The sequence below is a fragment of the Eulemur rufifrons genome, unplaced genomic scaffold (assembly GCF_041146395.1).
Source record: "Eulemur rufifrons isolate Redbay unplaced genomic scaffold, OSU_ERuf_1 scaffold_107, whole genome shotgun sequence".
In the NCBI taxonomy this organism is placed as follows: Eukaryota; Metazoa; Chordata; class Mammalia; order Primates; family Lemuridae; genus Eulemur; species Eulemur rufifrons.
In genome coordinates, this window is record NW_027182889.1 from 358,568 (window position 1) to 379,234 (window position 20,667).

The window sequence follows — 20,667 nt, forward strand, 5'->3', positions numbered from 1 at the left end:
CCCTGTGTACACGTCGCCAGGGCTGGTGGTGGTGGTGGCCTGGTGTGTAGCTCACGTGGCCTGTGAGCTGTTCTGGGACCAGTGGTTTACGTTCCTACAAACACCAGCTCACTTGGGGCCAGACAACGTATAAATATTTGAATCCTTTCCCCAGGAAAGCAACCAAGGAGGTTTGTAATCCACTTTTTAGTGCAACAAAAGCTCCATGTTATGCTTGTAATAAATTATTCACAAAGGAGCGGGGCTGGTGCATGGTGACGGGTCCAGGCGGAAGAGGGGGGGCTCCCGGTCCGGGTCGTCGGGCGCAGCCTGCTGCCCGCGCAGGAGGGCGGCACTCACTTCGGGGTCCCAGTCCCCACGCTCAGCCAGCAGCTGTGGGGAGACACGTGTGCTCGGCCCACGGCCCCTCGGGACAGAGGGGACCCCTGCAGACCGTGGGGGAGGGGGAACCCAGCCGAGCTGTGCTGGCAGCACCGCTGCCCGGGGACCTCAGGTGTGACAGACCCACCCCAAGGTAAGCCTCCCGGTGTCACCTCCGCCATGTCTGAGAAGCTCTCTTTCGGGCACCGAGGTATCAACTGCAGCAGAAAAAGACGCGCTTTTGTGATCAGTTCTACAGGGCTGCCCTAGAGAGAAGACAGGCAGAGCCGCGCGGTAGCGGCGCGTACTGCGGCAGGACCCGGTGCCCCCACCCCTGCGGGCCGTGCCACCGTGGTCCCGGGCGGGAGCCTCAGGCTGGGGGAGCCTGGAGGTGGGACTGGCACCTGCCTGGCCCTGGAGCTCCGGGTTCCTGCCGGCCGGAAGCGCCACCGCACTCGTCTCCCCAGCCACGAAGAGCTGGATCAGCTTCAGGTACATGTCGACGGCCACACGCAGGAAGGCCGCCTCCCTGACGGCAGCGTCTGCGTCGAAGTAGGAGAGGAGACTAGGGGCAGAGACGACAAGAGCTGTCACTGATGGTCTCTGCTCGTCTGGGAGGCAGCGCCACAGACGACCCTGACTGCCAGAGTCCAGGGGCTTCCCTGCACCAGCCCCGGGTGGCCTCACCTGTAGAAGGCGAAGGGCAGCAACCGGGCCTGCCGACCCGGGGCCACACAGAGGAGCAGCTGCCCCAGCCCGGCATCTGCAACAACCAGGACAGGGTCAGTCGGCCCCGGGCACCTCTGCCTGTCCAGGGCGGGGACGTCCTGTGCTCCGGGAGGCCTGGGGCTCGGGCTGAGGACGCCGGGCACCAGGCAGAGCTGCTGGCAACAGGACCAGGCAGACCCCAGGGGGCCCCACCAGCCCCAGGAAGTTCTCCTGTTGCCTTGAACAAGTCTGCACTGAATTTGTCCCAAGTAAAATGGAGCTGATGAGCTCCTAAAAACGAATGTGAGGTGAGCCCCAAGGAGGGCTCGGTACCACCCATCTGAAAGCTGCTCCTGCAGAAAATGACAGTCGCCATCAGCACCTTCCCCACTGCTGCTCCCCACCCGGGACAGGAACGTCAGCCCCGGGTCCCTCAGTGTCTCTCACCCGTCTCCGTGAGCTGGAAGAGCACGAGCCAGGGAATCCTCCTCCTCTGCAAACACGCCAGGACCTCGGCGCACACGGCCAGAGGCTGCAGGGAGCCGCCGGCCTCCTGTGCCCCGAGACAGGAGAACCTGAGAGGGGCCGTTCGCAGCACTGACCCGAGCTCACCCGGGGCCTCTGCACCGAGGAGGGGCCGGCAGGACGCAGGCGGCCGGGGACCCCCTGCACCTCCTGAGACGCCCAGGGACCCCGACTGGGTCTGGGGCCACTGCCCAGCCACAGTGGGCGGCGGCCACCTCCACCCGTGAGGTCCGACTTACTTTTGGGGTCAGATGTGACGACAGCAGGCCCATCAAGGAAAAGAAGAAAAGGAAAACCAAGAGCTGCAAATAAAACGTGCCGTTATTACAATAAAATCACCTGTGTGCTGTGATTCCAAGCCAGACCCACACGTGCCTGCTTCCTTCCCTGAACCTGTACTCACCTAGGCCATAAGCCCTTCCAGTGGATCGTCTCAGAATAAAAGCAACAGCTTAATTGCAAACAAATGATTACTGACTGCATCATTTTATATTTGTCTCTAAGCACAGCTAAAAGCAGTTTGAAAAGTGACCAAAGTGACAAATCGTGGCTGCTGGAGTCTCCTGGGCTGTGGGAGCCGTGAAGACAAGCTGCGGCCGTCCTGACCCCGGGAGGCCACCCTCCTGCGCGGGCAGGAAGTCCCTGCAGCCACTGAAGTCCCTTCTGCAAAGGGACTGGGAACAAGCCTGGTCTGGCTTTTGTGATCACGAGAGCCCTCGGCTCTGCTGCTGTGAGCCGAGTCCCAGACGCACCCCCGTCAGGAGTGGGGGCCGGCGGACGGCGCAGCCCAACTGCCTGCTGGGAGTTCCCTGCTGTCCCCTCAGGGAGTCGGGACCTGTGCACTGGGCACTCGGCATAGAAGCATGTGGGTGCTGCTGGCCCTGGGGGTCGGCGGCCTCTCCAGGGTGGAGTCCAGAATGGCCCCTGGCCTGGGACTGGCTGGGAGCGAGCGCCCTCCTCTGCCCCTCGCCAGCCCTGCCCTCGGCCTTGTGTGCCCAGGGCTCCAGTGCCAGGCTGCCGTGGAGTGCAGCTGAGGGTGCCCATTAAAAACCCAAAAACTCAGTAACAGATTTACTTCCAAATAAAGTGACAAAAACTCCAAACCCCATGTTTGTTCTTGGAAAAAGTTAATTAAGCAAACCCTGAGAAATGACGTTGACTAAAAGGAAGTTTACTAGGAAAATACAAGTGGACCGGGCGTCTTACCTCCTCTCTCGCACCGTCCAGCCTCTGCAGCCGCCTCCCGACGTCTTCCCTCCCGACGTGCTGCATCTCGAAGTGCAAGGCGGCAGCCGAGACCCAGGCCAGCTGGGGGGACGGGGAGGCTGCCTCAGGGGACAGGGAGCTGGAACAGAGAACCAGGTCGTGGGCCACAGTCTCCTTCCTGTGCCGTGACAGCCGCAGCCACCTGTGGGGTCACCTTGCCCCAGGGCCCCGGGGCTCAGAGCTGCGGGCAGTGAGGGCTGCACCCCCGATGCCCTGGCGCAGCGTGAGGACCGGGGCGGGCGCGAGGGCCACCCCAGGCAGCGAGGCCGATGCCATGGCCTTCTGAGAGCTCCGGCCAGCCTCAGGGAGAGGCAGGGCTCGTCCCGTCACCTGCCCTGTGCTCTTGGGCTCTGGCTGCCAAGCTCAGCCCTCCACACCTGGCCTGCGAATGGGCCAGGTGTCCCCTCCTGAGACAGAGGACGAAGGAGCATCTGCTACCAGTGTGGCACCTAACACTTTCCCAGCAAGTTGACAATGTGGCAGAAAATAAAATACAATGTAGTTGGTTTAGGAAACTCTACCCCATCTGATCTGTCTCTGCTGAGGGGTGGGGGAGAGACCTGCTTTCCTCTGGTTTTCTGAGCAGAAAGCAGGAGGGCGTCAGGGACTCAGAGCTCTGGTGACAAAGCCACTCTGCGAGGCCCTGAGCACACAGCTCTGCTCCAGCTCAGCAGGCACCGTGGACCATCGGCGGCCCTGAGGACGGTGGGCTGACCTAGACCACTGGGCCCAGCCCAGAGCATCTGACTGGGGTCCACGGGTCGGAGTGGCCTGAGAATCTGCACCCCGACACACCCCCGGGACACTGCCAGCCCCAGGTCCTGCCCCGGGACCCCGTACCCAATGGAGGAGGGGCAGGCGGGCAGGAGACGCTGAGCTGGAGGGAGACGGCTGAGTCTGCCTTCCCCAAACACGCTCGGGCTTCACAGCTCGGTCCCTTCCCCTCCTCCCGAGGATGCGACCGCGGCGGCCCCAGATGTCTGGACCAGCCCAGAGCAGGTCCCCAGGCCCAGCCCGGCGCCCCGCCCCGCCCTGTGGCCGACACGCACCCTCCGGCAAGGCGCCGGGCGTCCTGCAGCCTCTGCAGCTCCCGGGGCAGCGGGTTCCGGCAGCGCCGCCGCCACTGGCACAGCAGCACGGGCTCCAGCCTCGGCCACCAGCGCTGCGGAGAGAGGGCGCCGAGTGGGACACACTCCCGCGGCCGGAACCAAGACCCAGAGCCTTGAGTGACCAACACTCGTCCGTCACCTCGTAACTTACTCATGAACTGACTCACTAATTATCTTAAAACAGGGTCTGGCCCGAGCGCAGGGGCCTCATCACAGCGACTGCACCATCGGACTCCCGGGCTCAAGCCACCCCCTGCCGCAGCCTCCCGGGGGCCGGACCGCAGGCGTGTGCACCCTGTGGGGGGGGGCTGGACCGCAGGCGTGTGCACCCTGGGGGGGGGGGCTGGACCGCAGGCGTGTGCACCCTGGGGGGGGGGGCTGGACCGCAGGCGTGTGCGCACAGGGGGCCGGACTGCAGGCGTGTGCACACCGTGTACGGCCTCCCCCTCGTGTCACGCTCACAGCAACGCCAGGAGGCGTCTCGCCCTCACCGACACACACGGGTCTGGGGAAGGGGCGCCCTGCCTGCCTCGTCCTGCCGGAGCTCCGAGCAGGGACGTCCCCCCAGCTGAGGCAAAAGCAGCCAGACGGGAGCTGCCAGGGCTGCGCAGGGGCTCCCTGGGGACGAGATGGGCCCCGTGTCCCACGGCCGGGCAGTGGCCGGTCCCCGACCTCAGGACGCCGAGGGGGAGGACAGCGCTCCTTTCCAGAACCCTCACCAGGCAGCCAAGGTCACCCTGCAGGCTCCTCCCACAGCCGGGACCCCAGAATGTGACGTCACACATGGGAGTCTGCCACACAGCAGGGAGCTGGGGCAGCCTCTGTCCCCACCCCCCGAGGCAGCCAGGTCAGGCACACGGTCACACCACGGGGGACACAGGCTCAGCCCTGAGTGAACACAGAGACCGAGTGAGGCCACGACACCCACAGACACGTCTGAGATGAGCACGGGGTGGGGACGGTGCTGGGACGGGAGACTCGCCGTCCCCTGCTGCTGCCGCGAGAAGGACACAGTGGGCCACGCAGCAGCCTCTGAGAAGCCCCGGGCGGCTGCGGAGCCCCCACGCACCCCGGGCCCCCAGGGCCGACGGCAGCCTACCAGCGCGGACGTCAGGATCAGGGGGCACCGGGCCTGGCACTCGGCCAGCAGCAGGTCGGCCGTCAGCGAGGGGTCGCTGCTCTGCAGGCAGGCGTGCAGCAGGCCCTGCGGAGGACGACACGCCGCAGCTCAGCGCCGGCCGCGACCCGGCCCGCGGCAGACCGGGCGCCGTGGGGCTCGAGGAGGCCGGGGCGCGGCTCACCCTGAAGAAGTGGGCGGTGATGTCGTGTGTCAGGGTGCCTCCCTGGGAGCAGCAGTCTCTCTGCAAGAGTTCAGAGTTCAGCGAACGGTAAGGAGGGGCCACAGGGCAGGAGGCGACGCCAGAGAGACCGCTGAGCAGATGCAGACTCAGTCATGAACGGGACGCTCGGGGGGCTGAGCCGGGAATCGCAGCCCAGCCGGCCCTCGGCCTGGACCACCGACCTGGGGCCCAGCCTGGCCTGCAGCCCACAGGCCGTGTCACGGCGTCTGCGCAGCCTCATCCCTCGCCCACCCGCTCGGCCACAGACGGGACTGCGGGTGGGAGCGCGGGAGGTGCGTGTGGCGGCGGAACTGCTCAGGGACCTGGGATGACACCACTGCCCAGCCGCCATCTGCCCTCTGTGCTCTGCTAACCAAGCACTTCATGTCTTCTCAACTAACTGCCATCGCGTGCCAGTCTGAGAGCTTCCAGAAAACCACCGTTGGTAAGAATCTGAAGACAGTCATAAAGAGGCCAGGCACGGTGGCGCCTGCCTGTGGTCCCAGCACCGTGGGAGGCCGAGGCGGGAGGACGGCTCGAGCCCAGGAGCTCAAGGCTGCAGGGAGCTTATGGGGCCACAGGGCGAGACCCTGTCTCCAAACACAGCAAGAAAAGGCCCCTAGGAGAAGCCGCCCTCGGGCTAGTCTGGCCCCGACACTGGCATGTCTCTAAGTGCCACCTTTGGCTTCTGTTGGTGTCTAAACCGAAAGGCAACAGGGCTGCCTGGCAGCGGCAGTTACCAAATCACCACTCGGCTTCTGTACGCAGGAAACAGTCAAAACTGGGAAAAAATAAGGGAGGTGTGTGGCATCCAGAACCATCTCCAAATCCCCCGGGGCCAGCTCGTTAAACCTCGAGGGGAACCTCGCGGAGAAAGGACGGCCAGCCGGCGTCTGCGCTGGGCCCCCCGCGGGCACCTACCAGCTCGGCGTTGACCAGGTGGAAGAAGTCCTCGCAGCTGGGGGCGGCGGGCGGCTCGGCCTGGAAGCTGCCCAGGAGGACGGAGGGCGGCAGGCGGAGGAGCAGCCTTGGGAAGAAGGCGGACGGTGACGGCCCAGCACACGCTTCCCTCCCGCCCAGGGGCTCAGACCCGCAAACCCGGCGCCCGGGGCTGCGTCCCTGTCCCGCCGCAGGGCTGCCCTGAGCTACGTTCGGGCACCGTGCCGGCCACGGCAGGCCTCAGGAGCGCGTTACCAAAAACACCGCGTCTGAACAGCTGCGTAAAGCAAGCAGCACGCACCGCCGCCGTGCCGCACCCTGCAGTAAACACGGCTGCCGGGGACATCTTGGAACACGCCATTCTCCTCACCCGGACGTGAGGTCCCCACGCCACCTCCCCCGACAGGGGCTCCTCCGTCGGAGGGGAAGGTTTTCACCCAAAGCCCCTGTCCAACCTCCAGAACTCACTCCCTGGGACGCACCAGGGAGATGGAACCGTCACGGGCTCGGGGTGGGGACACAGAAATGAGTAACTGACGGGGAGAACTGCATGTGGAGACAAAGGCTGGGACGGTCGCTACGGGGCTGCTGGGCTGGGGTTACCGTTTGCACATGAGCAGCTCCTGCTGTCTCTGGAGCCCGGCGGCCACGTCCCACCCGCTGGGCAGAGCCTGGAGCCTCGTGCGGAAAACCCGGAAGAGGAAGTGAGCCCGCGACGGGGGGCGGCCGCCCCGCTCCAGCTCCAGCTCCACGGCCATCTCCTGGAAAAGGGGGGGCCGCGACACTCACACCCCCGTCTGCAGGGTGCAGCTGTCTCTCTCGGCCTCGGGGCTCGCTGCTGGCCACGCTGGGGACCCGGGGAGAGGAGCTGGGGACCTGGGGGAGAGGAGCAGGGACCCGGGGAAGAGAGGTGCCGAGGACCTGGGGGAGAGGAGCAGGGACCTGGGGGTGGGGGGAAGAGGCGCCAGGGACCCGGGGGGAGGAGCCGGGAGCGAGGTCTCCGCAGGGCCGGGGCAGGAGGAGCAGGAGCAAGTGGGAGCAGCTTTTTCACCCGGAAACCATTTTCAAATTGCTGACGTGAAGGGACGGGGCAAGGACACCCATGTACCCTTCATCCAGGTGCGGCCACCCGACATCTCGCCCAGCGATCACGCTCGCTCGCCCAGTCGCCGGGTGTGCGTGCGAGTCTCCCGGACAGTGTGCCGGTGAACTATGAACACAAAGGCCTTGACCCCAAACACGCCAGCCTGCGTTTCCTCAGCTGGTTCCGGCTCCCTCCGCCGCGAGGGACTCCACCATCACATGCGGCCACAGCTGTGTCTGTCCTGTCAGCTGCCAGACAACGGGGACCCCAGAGGGTGCAGGGACAGGGGCTTCTACTGCCACGGCTCACCAGCCTCCGTTACTCTGGAACATTCCCAGAGTCTTTGCTTTTTATGACACTGACATTTATGAGAAAAAGGACTGTGACGTCTTAAACGCCAAAGGACGCTCAGTCTGACCAAACAAGTTGTGAGTTCCGCGTTGGAACCCTCATTCACACTTTGTGCCCTCCTCTCTGAGGTACCTTCGACGATGACAAATTCCTCTTTCCCAAGGACGGTTCGGACTTTCAGAGTCGACCGGGAACCACATCACGGGCAGCACCGCAGCCACAGGACCTGCCTCTCTGCCCTCCTCGTCCACCTGGGGCTCTGAGCACTCCGGCAACACATCCACCAGCAGAGACCATCTCTGCCTTGCCAGCAGGCTGCCACTTCCGGAAGCTTCCAGGGAGCTCGGTGGAGGCTGCGTGTGCTATTCGCTCCAGCCTGGGCCACTGCAACTCTTACCCTGCCACGTGACGGCTGACGTCTGAGCTGACTGGGGGACGCTTTGTGGGTGGCCTCACCCCGGCACCCCTGGTGGAGGGTGCAGCCGTGAGCACGGGGTCCCACAGCCGGGCAGCCGCAGCCCGAGGAGTAATCCAGGCAGCCTCGCTGCGAGGGAGGGCAGGTGGGCCAGGCGTGTCTCGGAGAAGGCGCGGCTGAGCGAGGTGGTGGGCAGGGACCGGGCCCAGGACGGCACGGACGCAGCAGGCACCAGTGCAGGTCTGCGTCCTGAACGTGTGCGTGTGCCGTCCGTGTACAAATGCGGGTGCAGAGACGGCGTGTGAGCACGCCCACGCCGGGCACTGTGCCGACCCCCGCGTCTGCCCCCCTGGCACACGCTCCCTTCGACACCAGACGTGGGTCGAGAGAGGGTCAGGGTCTCGGGTCTCCGTGTGGGATGTAAGTTTCCCAGCACGCAAAAACACCCTCCAGGGCCTCTCTTTCGTTTCCCACATTTTCTAAATCAGGTGCTTTAAAAGAGGCACCAGGAAAACCAGCAGGAGGCACGAGGCCCACACGTGCGATGGTGCCAGTGAAGCGGGGCCCGCAGGGCCGTGGGCGCACTGTGCTCCCAGGGGGCCCGACACCCGCAGATCCGGGCAGGAGGGGTGTGGACGGTGGCCTCCCTGCTGTGCCGTCCCAGCACCTCCACCACGGCGAGACCCCGATGGCCCGTGTGGGCGCCCAGGTGTCCTCGCAGGAGGAGAGCCCAGCCCCCACCTGCGAACCCCACGCTGGCCTCGCCACCACGTCACCTGCGCAGGGCCTGGCGCCTGCCTGCAGTCTGGAGCGGAGAACAGGACAATCTCACCACCACCGTTGGTGCTTTCTTAACGTCCACTTTTTTCAAATTTTAAATGTCCCAAAGCTTGGAGATGTTTCTAGCATCACAGATTTTTTTTTTTTTTTTAAGAGACAGGGTCGTCTCACTCTGTTGCCTTGGCTGGAGTGCAGTGGTGTCAACACAGCTCACTGTGACCGCAGACTCCCGGGCTCGAGGGATCCTCCTGCCTCAGCCTCCCGAGTAGCTGGCACTACAGGTGCACACCCACCACGCCCAGGTACGTTTTCTATTTTTTGTAGAGATGGAGTCTCACTCTTGCTCAGGCTGGTCTTGAACTCCTGACCTTGAGTGATCCACCCGCCTCGGCCTCCCAGAGTGCTAGGATGACAGGCGTGAGCCACCGTGCCCGGCCAATTTTTCTGTTTTTAGTAGACACGGGGTCTCGCTCTTGCTCAGGCTGGTCTCGAACTCCTGAGCGCAAGTGGTCCTCCGGCCCCGGCCTCCCAGCGTGCTGGGGTCACGGGCGGGAGCCGCGGTGCCCGGCCTACAGTGAACGTCTCACCAGAAGGCGGCTTCACTGCAGCGCACCCCAGTCTGGCGTGTCCCTCTCACCTGCAACCTGGAGAGAATGTCCGCATTCCCGGTGCGGCCTCCGGGGACCCAGTCAGAATCCTCTGAGTGGTCACAGCTCCTCGAACTGAAACGGAAACACAGTGAAGCCTCCTCAGCATGGCCTGCGGTGCTGGCTTAGTGTTATTAAAATGGCAATATTACCCAGATTGATCTACAGATTAAAGGCACTCCTTACCAGGATCAGGAGTGTCTTTGTCAAAATTGACAAGCCGATCCTAAAATTCAGATGGAATTGCAAAGGACCCTGAATGGCCAACATAGTATTGAAAAAGAACCAAGCTGGAAGACTCATCGTTCGCGTTTTCAAAACCTGCTACAAAGCTACCGTAATCAAATGCTGCACCACGGGCCTAGGGCAGACGGGCCAACGGGAAAGAACTGAGGGTGCAGACGTAACCACGTGAACAGTCACCTGACCTTTGACCCGGTGCCACACCCCTCAGTGGGAAGGGACAGTCCTCCCGACCAGCGGTGCTGAGAACACTGCACAGCCACGTGCAAAAGAATGAAGCTGGACCTCACCACACACAGAATAACTCAGAACGGATCAAAACCCTAAAGAGCCAGCCTGAGCAAGAGCGAGACCCCATCTCTACTAAAAATAGAAAGAAATTATATGGACAGCTAAAAATATATATAGAAAAAATTAGCTGGGCCTGGTGGTGCATGCCTGTAGTCCCAGCTACTCAGGAGGCTGAGGCAGGAGGATCCCTTGAGCTCAGGAGTTCGAGGTTGCTGTGAGCTAGGCTGACGCCACGGCACTCACTCTAGCCTGGGCAACAGAGTGAGACTCTGTCTCAAAAAAAAAAAAAAAGGAATGACGTTCTGATCCGTGGTACAACACGGATGAAGCCCAGACGTGTTGCTCAGCGAGCAAAGGCACACACGTGTTGTATGATTCCACTGACATGAACGGTCCCAAGCAGGCAAATCCACAGACAGAAAGCAGAGTCGGGGGTGCCAGGGGCCGGGCCGTGCAGAGGGAGGAGGCTGCACACACTTGCCCGTCCCTACGGAGCTGCGCCCACGGCCCCAGGGGACAGAGGCACTGGCTGCGATTCTGTTCCCAGCCACCGCGCACCAGCGGGAAGAACTTCCCACACTGCCGGCTGTGCCGAGACGGAGCCTGTACGCAGGAAAGAGACCTCGCACGGTGAGCTGATGAGAACCGACCGCGGACACCCGCGTCCCTGGGCCCTTGTGGAGGACACGAAGCCTCCTTCCTGGACTGCGCCTTCAGCAGGACTTGCTGGGACAGAGTGTCCTGGAGGGTGACAGCAGAACTCATCTTCAACAGCTCAGGGAACATGCCGTTATCCCGAGCCTGCGGAACATGGAACCCTCAGCCTCAAAGCAGGCCAAGCACCCCCAATCTGAAATGCGCGGGGTCAGCAGTTTTGGATTCCCCCCCCTTTTTTTGATTTTGGAATATCTGCATTATACTTAACAGTTTAGCATCCCTGATCCAAAAACCCAAAATGCTCTAATGAGCACTGGAGTGTCACGTCAGTGCTCAAAAAGCTTCAGTATCTGGAGCATTTCAGACCTGGGATGCTCGACCTGTAACCAGCCAGACAGTCACTCTGAGTCCAGGAAGTGGCACCTGCGGTCACCAACGGAGCCCTGGGGGTGGAGACGGCGGCAGACGACCCAGACGAGGCAGAGAGCGGCTCCCAGCCAGCCCGGCCCACACGCGGCCCCTCGCGGGCTGCTGCCCTGAGGACCCCGAGGGTCCACGTGGGCTCCCACCCCTGCCAGACCGTGTTCCGTTCTTCACCTCTGCCAGCCCGAGTGTCGGCTGACAAGTCAGAAAGACACGGCTGCTGCTCGTGGCAAATCCATGTGCATAAACCAGCCACCGACCGGGACGCGGACAGACTCGCGCTTCGAACAGACTCAGACTGGCTGTAACGATGCGCTCAAATGTGCTTCCCCAGGAACAGTTAGACTGAGAGAGGCAAGCAATTCCCGTGCTTGCGGCGCTCACCTCTGGCAGAAGTCCATCAGCACGTCGACAAGGACCGCGCAGGCCACCTCCAGGTCCCCGTCGCAGCCCCCCGCGGCGGCAGGCGCAGGGAGGTAGCGCTCACGGATCGCCCACTGGTGGAAGTCCTGCCTGCAACACGGAACCCTGCGTGAGCAGTTCTGACACGCTTCCCAGCCAGGGTCTCTGTGAGCTGGAGGGAGCCCCGCACTGAGGAGCACACAGCGCTCATGCCTGCCGGGCACATGGCAGGGCGCGGCCACTTTCTCCGCAGGACACGGTGCCTGGTTCGCTCAGGGCCACCTCAGCAACCGCCTCCAGCACCGATGGACACCCATGCAGGGCCGGGCGCGGTGGCGCATGCCTGTAATCCCAGCACTCTGGGAGGCCGAGGCAGGAGGATCAGTTGAGGTCAGGAGTTCGAGACCAGCCTGAGCAAGAGCAAGACCCCATCTCTACAAAAAAATAGGAAAAATTAGCCAGGTGTTGTGGCGTGCCTGTAGTCCCAGCTACTCGGGAGGCTGAGGCAGGAGGATCGCTTGAGCCCAGGAGTTGGAGGTTGCTGTGAGCTAGGCTGACCCACGGCACTCTAGTCTGGGCAACAGAGCGAGACTCTGTCTCAAAAAAAAAACAAAAACAAAAACAAAAAACCCCTGCAGGTGCCACTCCACCGGGGCACTGCTGGCCCACAGCTGACGGGCTTGCGGACAGGGGCCACTGCACAAACACAGGCCAACACGTCACCCAGGGTGTCTGCACCCCCGGGGCCACCACGAGGGGGGCAGGTGAGTGGGAGCCGCTGAGCGGGGAGGCCCCAGGGCCACACTGACTGCGAACGGCACAGACCCATCGGCACCGGGACCCACTTGTGTAGAAAGAGCCAAACCCAAGGGAAATCTCTCCACACAACCACAGTCGGGCCACGGAGCAAGTGCTCTATCCACGCCGTCCAGAATTGGTACGGAATCCACTGGAGTATCACTTGTGTAAGGAAAAAAGGAAACCCCAGGAACACCCTGGACACAGTTTCAGCATCACTCCCGCTCCCCTCTCCCCTAGCGTCCCTGGACTCCATGAGAGACAGACGAGACACCGCCCAAAGACAGGACACTGCCCGCGTGGAGGTGGCACAGCCTGAGCGTAAACAAACACCCTTTTGTTGTTCTTGCTGTTGCCCCAGCGTCTCCACTTCCCAGCACTTGTGTGTTCCCTGTGAACCGCACACGCTCACCAGCGCGGGAAGCTGGCCGCACACACGCCTGGAGCTCTCTGCCCACGAGGGGCGCGGGGGGTGGGGACCGGGGCTGACGGTGGCCCGAGGCCAGCTGTGACAAGCTCTCTCCACATCTGTGGGGACGTTTCCCTCCCTGACCCCCGCCCTGGACCCAAAGGCCTCTCAGCTGCCCACTCACGAGCCCAGAGCAGAACGTCTGGCCTCTGGTGTCGCAATCTTCAGCCCAAGACCCTCGGGGCCCAGTCCTTCCAGTACTGGTTCTTGGTGCTCCCACTGCAAAGCCCTCGCCCTCCCCAGAGCCCGCACCCCACCCCTTCTGCTCCCCCCTGGCCTCTCGCCCTCACACAGCCCTGCCTGAGGTCCGGGCGCTCCCCCTGGCCTCTCGCCCTCACACAGCCCTGCCTGAGGTCCGGGCGCTCCCCCCTGGCCTCTCGCCCTCACACAGCCCTGCCTGAGGTCCGGGCGCTCCCCCCTGGCCTCTCGCCCTCACACAGCCCTGCCTGAGGTCCGGGCGCTCCCCCCTGGCCTCTCGCCCTCACACAGCCCTGCCTGAGGTCCGGGCGCTCCCCCTGGCCTCTCGCCCTCACACAGCCCTGCCTGAGGTCCGGGCGCTCCCCCTTGACCTCTCGCCCTCACACAGCCCTGCCTGAGGTCCGGGTGCTCCCCCCTGGCCTCTCGCCCTCACACAGCCCTGCCTGAGGTCCGGGTGCTCCCCCTGGCCTCTCGCCCTCACACAGCCCTGCCTGAGGTCCGGGCGCTCCCCCCTGGCCTCTCGCCCTCACACAGCCCTGCCTGAGGTCCGGGCGCTCCCCCTGGCCTCTCGCCCTCACACAGCCCTGCCTGAGGTCCGGGCGCTCCCCCCTGGCCTCTCGCCCTCACACAGCCCTGCCTGAGGTCCGGGCGCTCCCCCCTGGCCTCTCGCCCTCACACAGCCCTGCCTGAGGTCCGGGCGCTCCCCCCTGGCCTCTCGCCCTCACACAGCCCTGCCTGAGGTCCGGGTGCTCCCCCTGGCCTCTCGCCCTCACACAGCCCTGCCTGAGGTCCGGGCGCTCCCCCCTGGCCTCTCGCCCTCACACAGCCCTGCCTGAGGTCCGGGCGCTCCCCCCTGGCCTCTCGCCCTCACACAGCCCTGCCTGAGGTCCGGGCGCTCCCCCTGGCCTCTCGCCCTCACACAGCCCTGCCTGAGGTCCGGGCGCTCCCCCTTGACCTCTCGCCCTCACACAGCCCTGCCTGAGGTCCGGGTGCTCCCCCCTGGCCTCTCGCCCTCACACAGCCCTGCCTGAGGTCCGGGTGCTCCCCCTGGCCTCTCGCCCTCACACAGCCCTGCCTGAGGTCCGGGCGCTCCCCCCTGGCCTCTCGCCCTCACACAGCCCTGCCTGAGGTCCGGGCGCTCCCCCCTGGCCTCTCGCCCTCACACAGCCCTGCCTGAGGTCCGGGCGCTCCCCCTGGCCTCTCGCCCTCACACAGCCCTGCCTGAGGTCCGGGCGCTCCCCCCTGGCCTCTCGCCCTCACACAGCCCTGCCTGAGGTCCGGGCGCTCCCCCTGGCCTCTCGCCCTCACACAGCCCTGCCTGAGGTCCGGGCGCTCCCCCTTGACCTCTCGCCCTCACACAGCCCTGCCTGAGGTCCGGGTGCTCCCCCCTGGCCTCTCGCCCTCACACAGCCCTGCCTGAGGTCCGGGTGCTCCCCCTGGCCTCTCGCCCTCACACAGCCCTGCCTGAGGTCCGGGCGCTCCCCCTGGCCTCTCGCCCTCACACAGCCCTGCCTGAGGTCCGGGCGCTCCCCCTGGCCTCTCGCCCTCACACAGCCCTGCCTGAGGTCCGGGCGCTCCCCCTGGCCTCTCGCCCTCACACAGCCCTGCCTGAGGTCCGGGCGCTCCCCCTGGCCTCTCGCCCTCACACAGCCCTGCCTGAGGTCCGGGCGCTCCCCCTGGCCTCTCGCCCTCACACAGCCCTGCCTGAGGTCCGGGCGCTCCCCCCTGGCCTCTCGCCCTCACACAGCCCTGCCTGAGGTCCGGGCGCTCCCCCTGGCCTCTCGCCCTCACACAGCCCTGCCTGAGGTCCGGGCGCTCCCCCTGGCCTCTCGCCCTCACACAGCCCTGCCTGAGGTCCGGGCACTCCCCCTGGCCTCCCGTCCACGTCCACGTGCCACCCCGCTGGTGGCCGGGACCACACGCCGGCACACGGCTCCTCGACAAGCCCAGTCAGGGCCGGGTGCAGTCCAAGCCCTCACCTGCACAAAGGTGCCATATGGGCAGGCTTGTCCCTTTCCCTCTGTTCCCCCAGCTTCTGGACTATTCTAGAAGTGCCTGGTACCTGGTAGAAGCTCAACAAATGTTTCTTGAATAAAAGAATGAACAACCGAAATCGTGTCGAAAGTTACACAGCTGAACCAGACGTTAGGATGAGGAAATGGTGACCAACGTAGGTTTGAGACAACACAGTTTAAAGGCAGCTCCTTTCCACACCGACCTCGCCGTGTCCGAAAGCGTGTCGGCTTCAGGCCGCACCTCCAGTTCCAGCCGCAACCAGTCTCTGTAAGTCAACTGAGAGAAGGAGGGACTCACGCGTGTGCACAAACCACGGCAGGGTTACGGAGCACGGTGTCATTTCACCTCACCAGGTCCCGGTCCCTGTTACCATGTTATAGCAAAACTGCAGCTGCAGGAGTCTCCCAGCACGGACACTCACCTGACTGCGTCAAGAATAACTTACATTCTTACGAATAATTTCTGTTTTTATACCATTTCCCTGGCATGAACCCACTCTAGCACAGAGACGGTAGCACTGTGACACTTTTTTGCAAGCCTAAAAAGGCCATTTTTATGAAAGGCATCTCACAGCGGCCCGAGAGGGTCCTGCTGACCCGATGCTGAGACCACACCCTCACTCTGCACCCCCTCGGTGTGCGAGAAGGTTCCACACGCCTGGACGAGACGTGCCTCCCTCAAAGCCCGTGACAGCGTCAGTGCCTTACCCGTTCCACATGGAAGAAAAAACTAAAAAAAAAAAAAAAGGAGAAAAATTGAATTCTCCAGCGTGAGCGCCATCGCCCGGTTTCGGCAGTTAACCTGCGGCAGCTGCAAGCTGTTCCCGTCGGGTCAGCTCAGCAGCCCAGGAAGGAGAAGAATCAAACAGATCCCGAGGCCAGAAACATGCCTTGAATATTCATGACTGCATGTTTCTTGTTTGAAAATTCTCAGAACAGTTCCACAGTCAACATGGACTGACCTCAGAACCTCACACTATGGAAAGCAGAAACACGTGTGCCGTGCTCTCCATTTGCTGAGGGCCACACGCCCTGCGGGGGCCACACGCCCTGCGGGGGCCACACGTCCGTGCACACGGGCAGGGCAGGACGGCCCCCAGGCTGCCCGCCGCGCTCACCCTCCCTGGGCTGCACAGCCCCACCCCTGTACGAGTGATACCGCTGGCGGCAATACGATGGAAAAATGTAATAAAACAATTTTGAGATTTTTTTCTAGAGACCAAACCACCAAACGTCCTAGGAAGCCGCTGGTTCCACGGGCGTGTTGGTGGGAGCAGCCCCGGCAGGCGGCGCAGAGAAGCCGAGTCGACCTCGTGGAGCCGGGCGGGTCTGTGTTTAGAAGTTACTCTTGGGAGAAACTGGGCAAAGCGTGGCAGGGTCCTTCTGTGTTGGGAACCCGATGGAGACCTCGCCTCGGGGCACGGGGCTCACGGGGACCCAGCGCGGGCGGGCGGGACCTACGTGCAAGTCTGTGTCCTTCAGCAGCTCCTGGAAGCTGCTCTGTCTCCACAGCAAGAGCGTGGCTCTCTGCCAGTCTGCAGGCGCAGGGCACAGGGGACTGCAGGGAGGGCCAGCTGTGTCCTCCGGGCAGGGAGGTTCCCGGGTCTCTGAGAACAGTCTGAGCACGAGGAACTGGAACTGAAACAGAGGCACAGCGATGCCTTACCCTGTGCAGTATCACCGCGCGAGGCTGGACCTGCCCATCCGCAGGCATCGGGCCCTCGCCCGGGTCGCAGGTCTGGAGGCAGGACTGCAGGTCACAGCTGCCCCAGGGCGGGGGCCGCTGCAGGCCTGCGGGAGCAGAACCACCTGTCCTGGGTGTTTCCACTACAAAGCGTGACAACAGGGCCAGTGACACGCTTTATCAATTACATCATGCTAATTTGCGTGTCTGCTCATCAGGGAGACTAGACTTTCTTCCCGAGCAAACACACTGAGTCGCGGGTGCTCAAGGGACCACGGCCCCTGGCCGGCGAGGTGAAGCCAGGGCGGAGGGTGCCGGGTCTCTCCCAACCTCACTCCACACTTTCTTTACTAAGTTCCTCAAAGTAACTGGCTGGGAAGTGCAGGCGCACCCTGGATGCCCGGGGCTGCACCCGGTGCTGACTCAATTTATCTGGACAGGGCCGGAATCTGTACTTTGACAAGCTTCTCTGTTGATTCTGGTGTGAAATCTGCAATTGAAAACCACTATTTTATACACAAGGGATGTACAAAACTCTACAAAAGGGTATCACTGGTTTGCATTGTAACCGTACCTTCACTTTTTTTTTTTTTTTTTTTTTGTTGAGACAGAGTCTCACTTTGTTGCCCAGGCTAGAGTGAGTGCCGTGGCGTCAGCTTAGCTCACAGCAACCTCAGACTCCTCGGCTTAAGCCATCCTACTGCCTCAGCCTCCCGAGTAGCTGGGACTACAGGCATGCGCCACTATGCCCGGCTAATTTTTTCTATATAGATTTTTAGTTGTCCATATAATGTCTTTCTATTTTTAGTAGAGACGGGGTCTCGCTCTTGCTCAGGCTGGTCTCGAACTCCTGACCTTGAGCGATCCACCCGCCTCGGCCTCCCAGAGTGCTAGGATTACAGGCGTGAGCCACCGCGCCCGGCCTATACCTTCACTTTTGACATTTAGGGTTTCTAATACTCATCCTGCACTCACTAGATGAAAGGAGTTAGAATTCTTCTTTAAATGGAAACATACTTTTTACAAATACTTATCTTTTAATTTACCTATCTAGGTTGGGTGCGGTGGCTCATGCCTGTCATCCCAGCACTCCGGCAGGCTGAGGCGGGAGGATAGCTTGAGCTCAGGAGTTCGAGACCAGCCTGAGCAAGAGCAAGACCCCATCTCTACTAAAAATAGAAAAATGAGTCGGGCATCATGGTGTGCACCTGTAGTCCCAGCTACTTGGGAGGCTGAGGCAAGAGGATCACTTGAGCCCAGGAGTTTGAGGCTGCAGTGACCTATGATGACACCACTGTATTCTAGCCCAAGTGACAGAGTGAGACTCTGTCTGAAAAAAAGCAAAAGAAATTACCTATTCTATAAATATCAGTATCTATTTCTTTTAAAAAGGGGGGATGCTTATCACCAGGAGTTCAAGACCAGCCTGGGCAACATAACAAGACCCTGTCTCTACAAAAGATAAGAAAAAATTAGGCCAGGTGCGGTGGCTCATGCCTGTAATCCCACCACTCTGGGAGGCTAAAGAGGAAGGGCCACTTAAGGTCAGGAGTTCAAGACCAGCCTGAGCAAGAGTGAGACCTCATCTCTATAAAAAATAAAAAATACAAGCCGAGCATGGTGGAGGGCACATGTAGTCCCAGCTACTCAGGAGGCTGAGGCAGGAAGATCACTTGAGCCCAGGAGTTTGAGGTTGTAGTAAACTATGATGATGCCACTGCACTCTAGCCTGGGCAAAAGAGTGAGACCCTGTCTTAAAAAGAAAAAATCAGCCGGGCATGGTGGCGCATGCCTGTAGTCCCAGCTACTTGGGAGGCTGAGGCAGGAGGATCACTTGAGCTCAGGAGTTTGAGGCTGCTGTGAGCTATGATGACACCACTGCACTCTAGCCCAAGCGACAGAGTGAAAAAAAGCAAAAGAAATTACCTATTCTATAAATATCAGCATCTATTTCTTTTAAAAACGGGGGGATGCTTATCACCTTGCAGCCCCAATTTAAACTGGAGCAGGAAGAAAGGGCGGCCTTTGGCCGTCGGTGTGGGAGGCCGCCCACGCGGAGGAGACAGCACCAGATGTGGTGAAACCACACACCCAGGTGAATGCTGAGGTAGCGAACACCTCTGCCCGCTGGCCGTAGAGAAGAACTGGAACAGGAACCTAGCAGACCTACCTTTTTTATGAGGCCCGGAGGTAAACAACTGTGCAAAGTATCACGTGACTGGGAAGAAAATTTGCACAAAGAATAGGAAATGGCCGCTGTACAAAATCTGAAAATAGAAAAACAATATACAAACGTGATCCACATAGAACAAAACATGAAGGAAAAGTAAGTGTGACTTTCACAGAATGGAGTTTAGTGCATCCTAAACCACGTGGTCCAGGCGTCAGTACCGGGTTTGCAGAACCTTCCCGCAGCCTCCACGGGCTCGGACAGGACAGGACAGGACAGGACAGGACGGGACAGCCTCCACGGGCTCGGACAGGACAGGACAGGACGGGACAGCCTCCACGGGCTAGGACAGGACAGGACAGGACAGGACGGCCTCCACGGGCTCGGACAGGACAGGACAGGACAGGACAGGACGGCCTCCACGGGCTCGGACAGGACAGGACAGGACGGGACAGCCTCCACGGGCTCGGACAGGACAGGACAGGACAGGACGGGACAGCCTCCACGGGCTGGGACAGGACAGGACAGGACGGCCTCCACGGGCTGGGACAGGACAGGACAGGACGGCCTCCACGGGCTCCGCCCACGCCGCAGACAGACACGAGGCAACACACGAGCAGGGGGCCGTGTGCAACACAGGTTTGCTTCCTGTGCACACGCGTGTGGAGAACCCCCCAGAAGCGGAAGGAACGTGGGGTGTGGCCAGGCCCCGAGTGGTGGGGAGGAGGCTCGTGGCGGCACAGACACCCCTCGCCGAGGGGGCCGTGTGCAGCCATGTGCAAGGCAGGCGACAGAACTGCAGAGAACACGCGCTCGCTCCGGCACGGCCCCTGCGCAAGGAGACACGGACAGAAAAGCGTGTGCCGTGTTTCCGAGATGATCCCGTGTTTGTGCAGGGCGTGAATGTGGCGCAGCATCACCCAGGGGACAGGCCGCAGAGCCTGGGAGAGGACGAGTGGGGACAGCACTGGCCCCGGGGCCCCGGGAAGCCGAGGCAGGTGACACAGATGGGTGCCACAGGTCCGCACGCAGGCAGCCCCTCACCCTCTCCCAACGTGCCGGCAGGAAAACAAGACAATCCACACGGGAGGAAGCGGCAGTGGGACAGTCGGCCCCTGTGAACACTCGCTCCCCACTCGTCACCAGGAACGTCAGAGCGACAGTCCTCAAGGCCATGGTGATGTGCCCACGACCATTCCCAACACGTCACTGCTGCGACACCAGGCGGTGAGAGACACACAGCACAGCTCGTGGCTCTAACGGCACACACGTCCAGAGGCCCCTTCCCTTCCGTCCCCCGATGCTGGTGACGTCCCTCCACAGCTGCCAACCTCGACGTGCGGCTGACCGTGTCACCGCGGCAAGGAGGCAGACGTCCAGCACTGGGTGTTCTGGGCTCCGGGGCCGGCGAGGTGCCCAGGGCTGCTGCTCACGGGCCATCGTCCGCCGAGTGCCAGCAGGGGCCGAGCGCCGGCTGCGCCAGGTCCACGTGTGGTGGGCGGAGACAGCACGGCCCACAGCTGCACCCCCGTGCACACTCCCTGCACCTTTTCTCAGACAGCTGCTCCCGTCGGTGCCTCCGCCCAGACCCTGTCCTAGTGCCAACTGCCCACTCGGCCCCCACAGGGCCTCTGGGCCATCGTGATGCGGCTCTCGGCCTAACCTGGGCTTAGCTCTGCCCAAGGAGCCCAGGAGCCGGCCCAGTGCTAGCTACCAGCTCCCGCCAGTCTCTGGCCTCTGTCTGGCCGCAGCGAGCCCATCCCCCCCACTCAGCTCAGGCCCCGGCGAGCTGC

At 62.4% G+C, this 20,667-nt stretch overlaps 1 protein-coding gene across 1 annotated transcript in view; it reads right to left on the minus strand.

Moving 5' to 3' along the window:
- Position 1: 1 nt before the first annotated feature.
- Positions 2-20,667, minus strand: part of FANCA (FA complementation group A) — a 56,847-nt gene continuing 36,181 nt past the window's right edge. Inside the window, exons 27-43 of the mRNA XM_069464755.1 lie at positions 18,875-18,971; positions 16,482-16,658; positions 15,224-15,297; positions 11,523-11,651; positions 9,515-9,599; positions 6,851-7,008; positions 6,230-6,335; positions 5,270-5,329; positions 5,068-5,172; positions 3,909-4,021; positions 2,800-2,938; positions 1,833-1,895; positions 1,516-1,600; positions 1,048-1,123; positions 769-925; positions 534-626; positions 2-372 (exon numbers count right to left, since the gene is read on the minus strand). Coding sequence (XP_069320856.1) covers positions 229-372; positions 534-626; positions 769-925; positions 1,048-1,123; positions 1,516-1,600; positions 1,833-1,895; positions 2,800-2,938; positions 3,909-4,021; positions 5,068-5,172; positions 5,270-5,329; positions 6,230-6,335; positions 6,851-7,008; positions 9,515-9,599; positions 11,523-11,651; positions 15,224-15,297; positions 16,482-16,658; positions 18,875-18,971 — 1,861 coding nt within the window. The 3' untranslated portion in view covers positions 2-228. The remainder of the gene's footprint in view (positions 373-533; positions 627-768; positions 926-1,047; positions 1,124-1,515; positions 1,601-1,832; positions 1,896-2,799; positions 2,939-3,908; positions 4,022-5,067; positions 5,173-5,269; positions 5,330-6,229; positions 6,336-6,850; positions 7,009-9,514; positions 9,600-11,522; positions 11,652-15,223; positions 15,298-16,481; positions 16,659-18,874; positions 18,972-20,667) is intronic.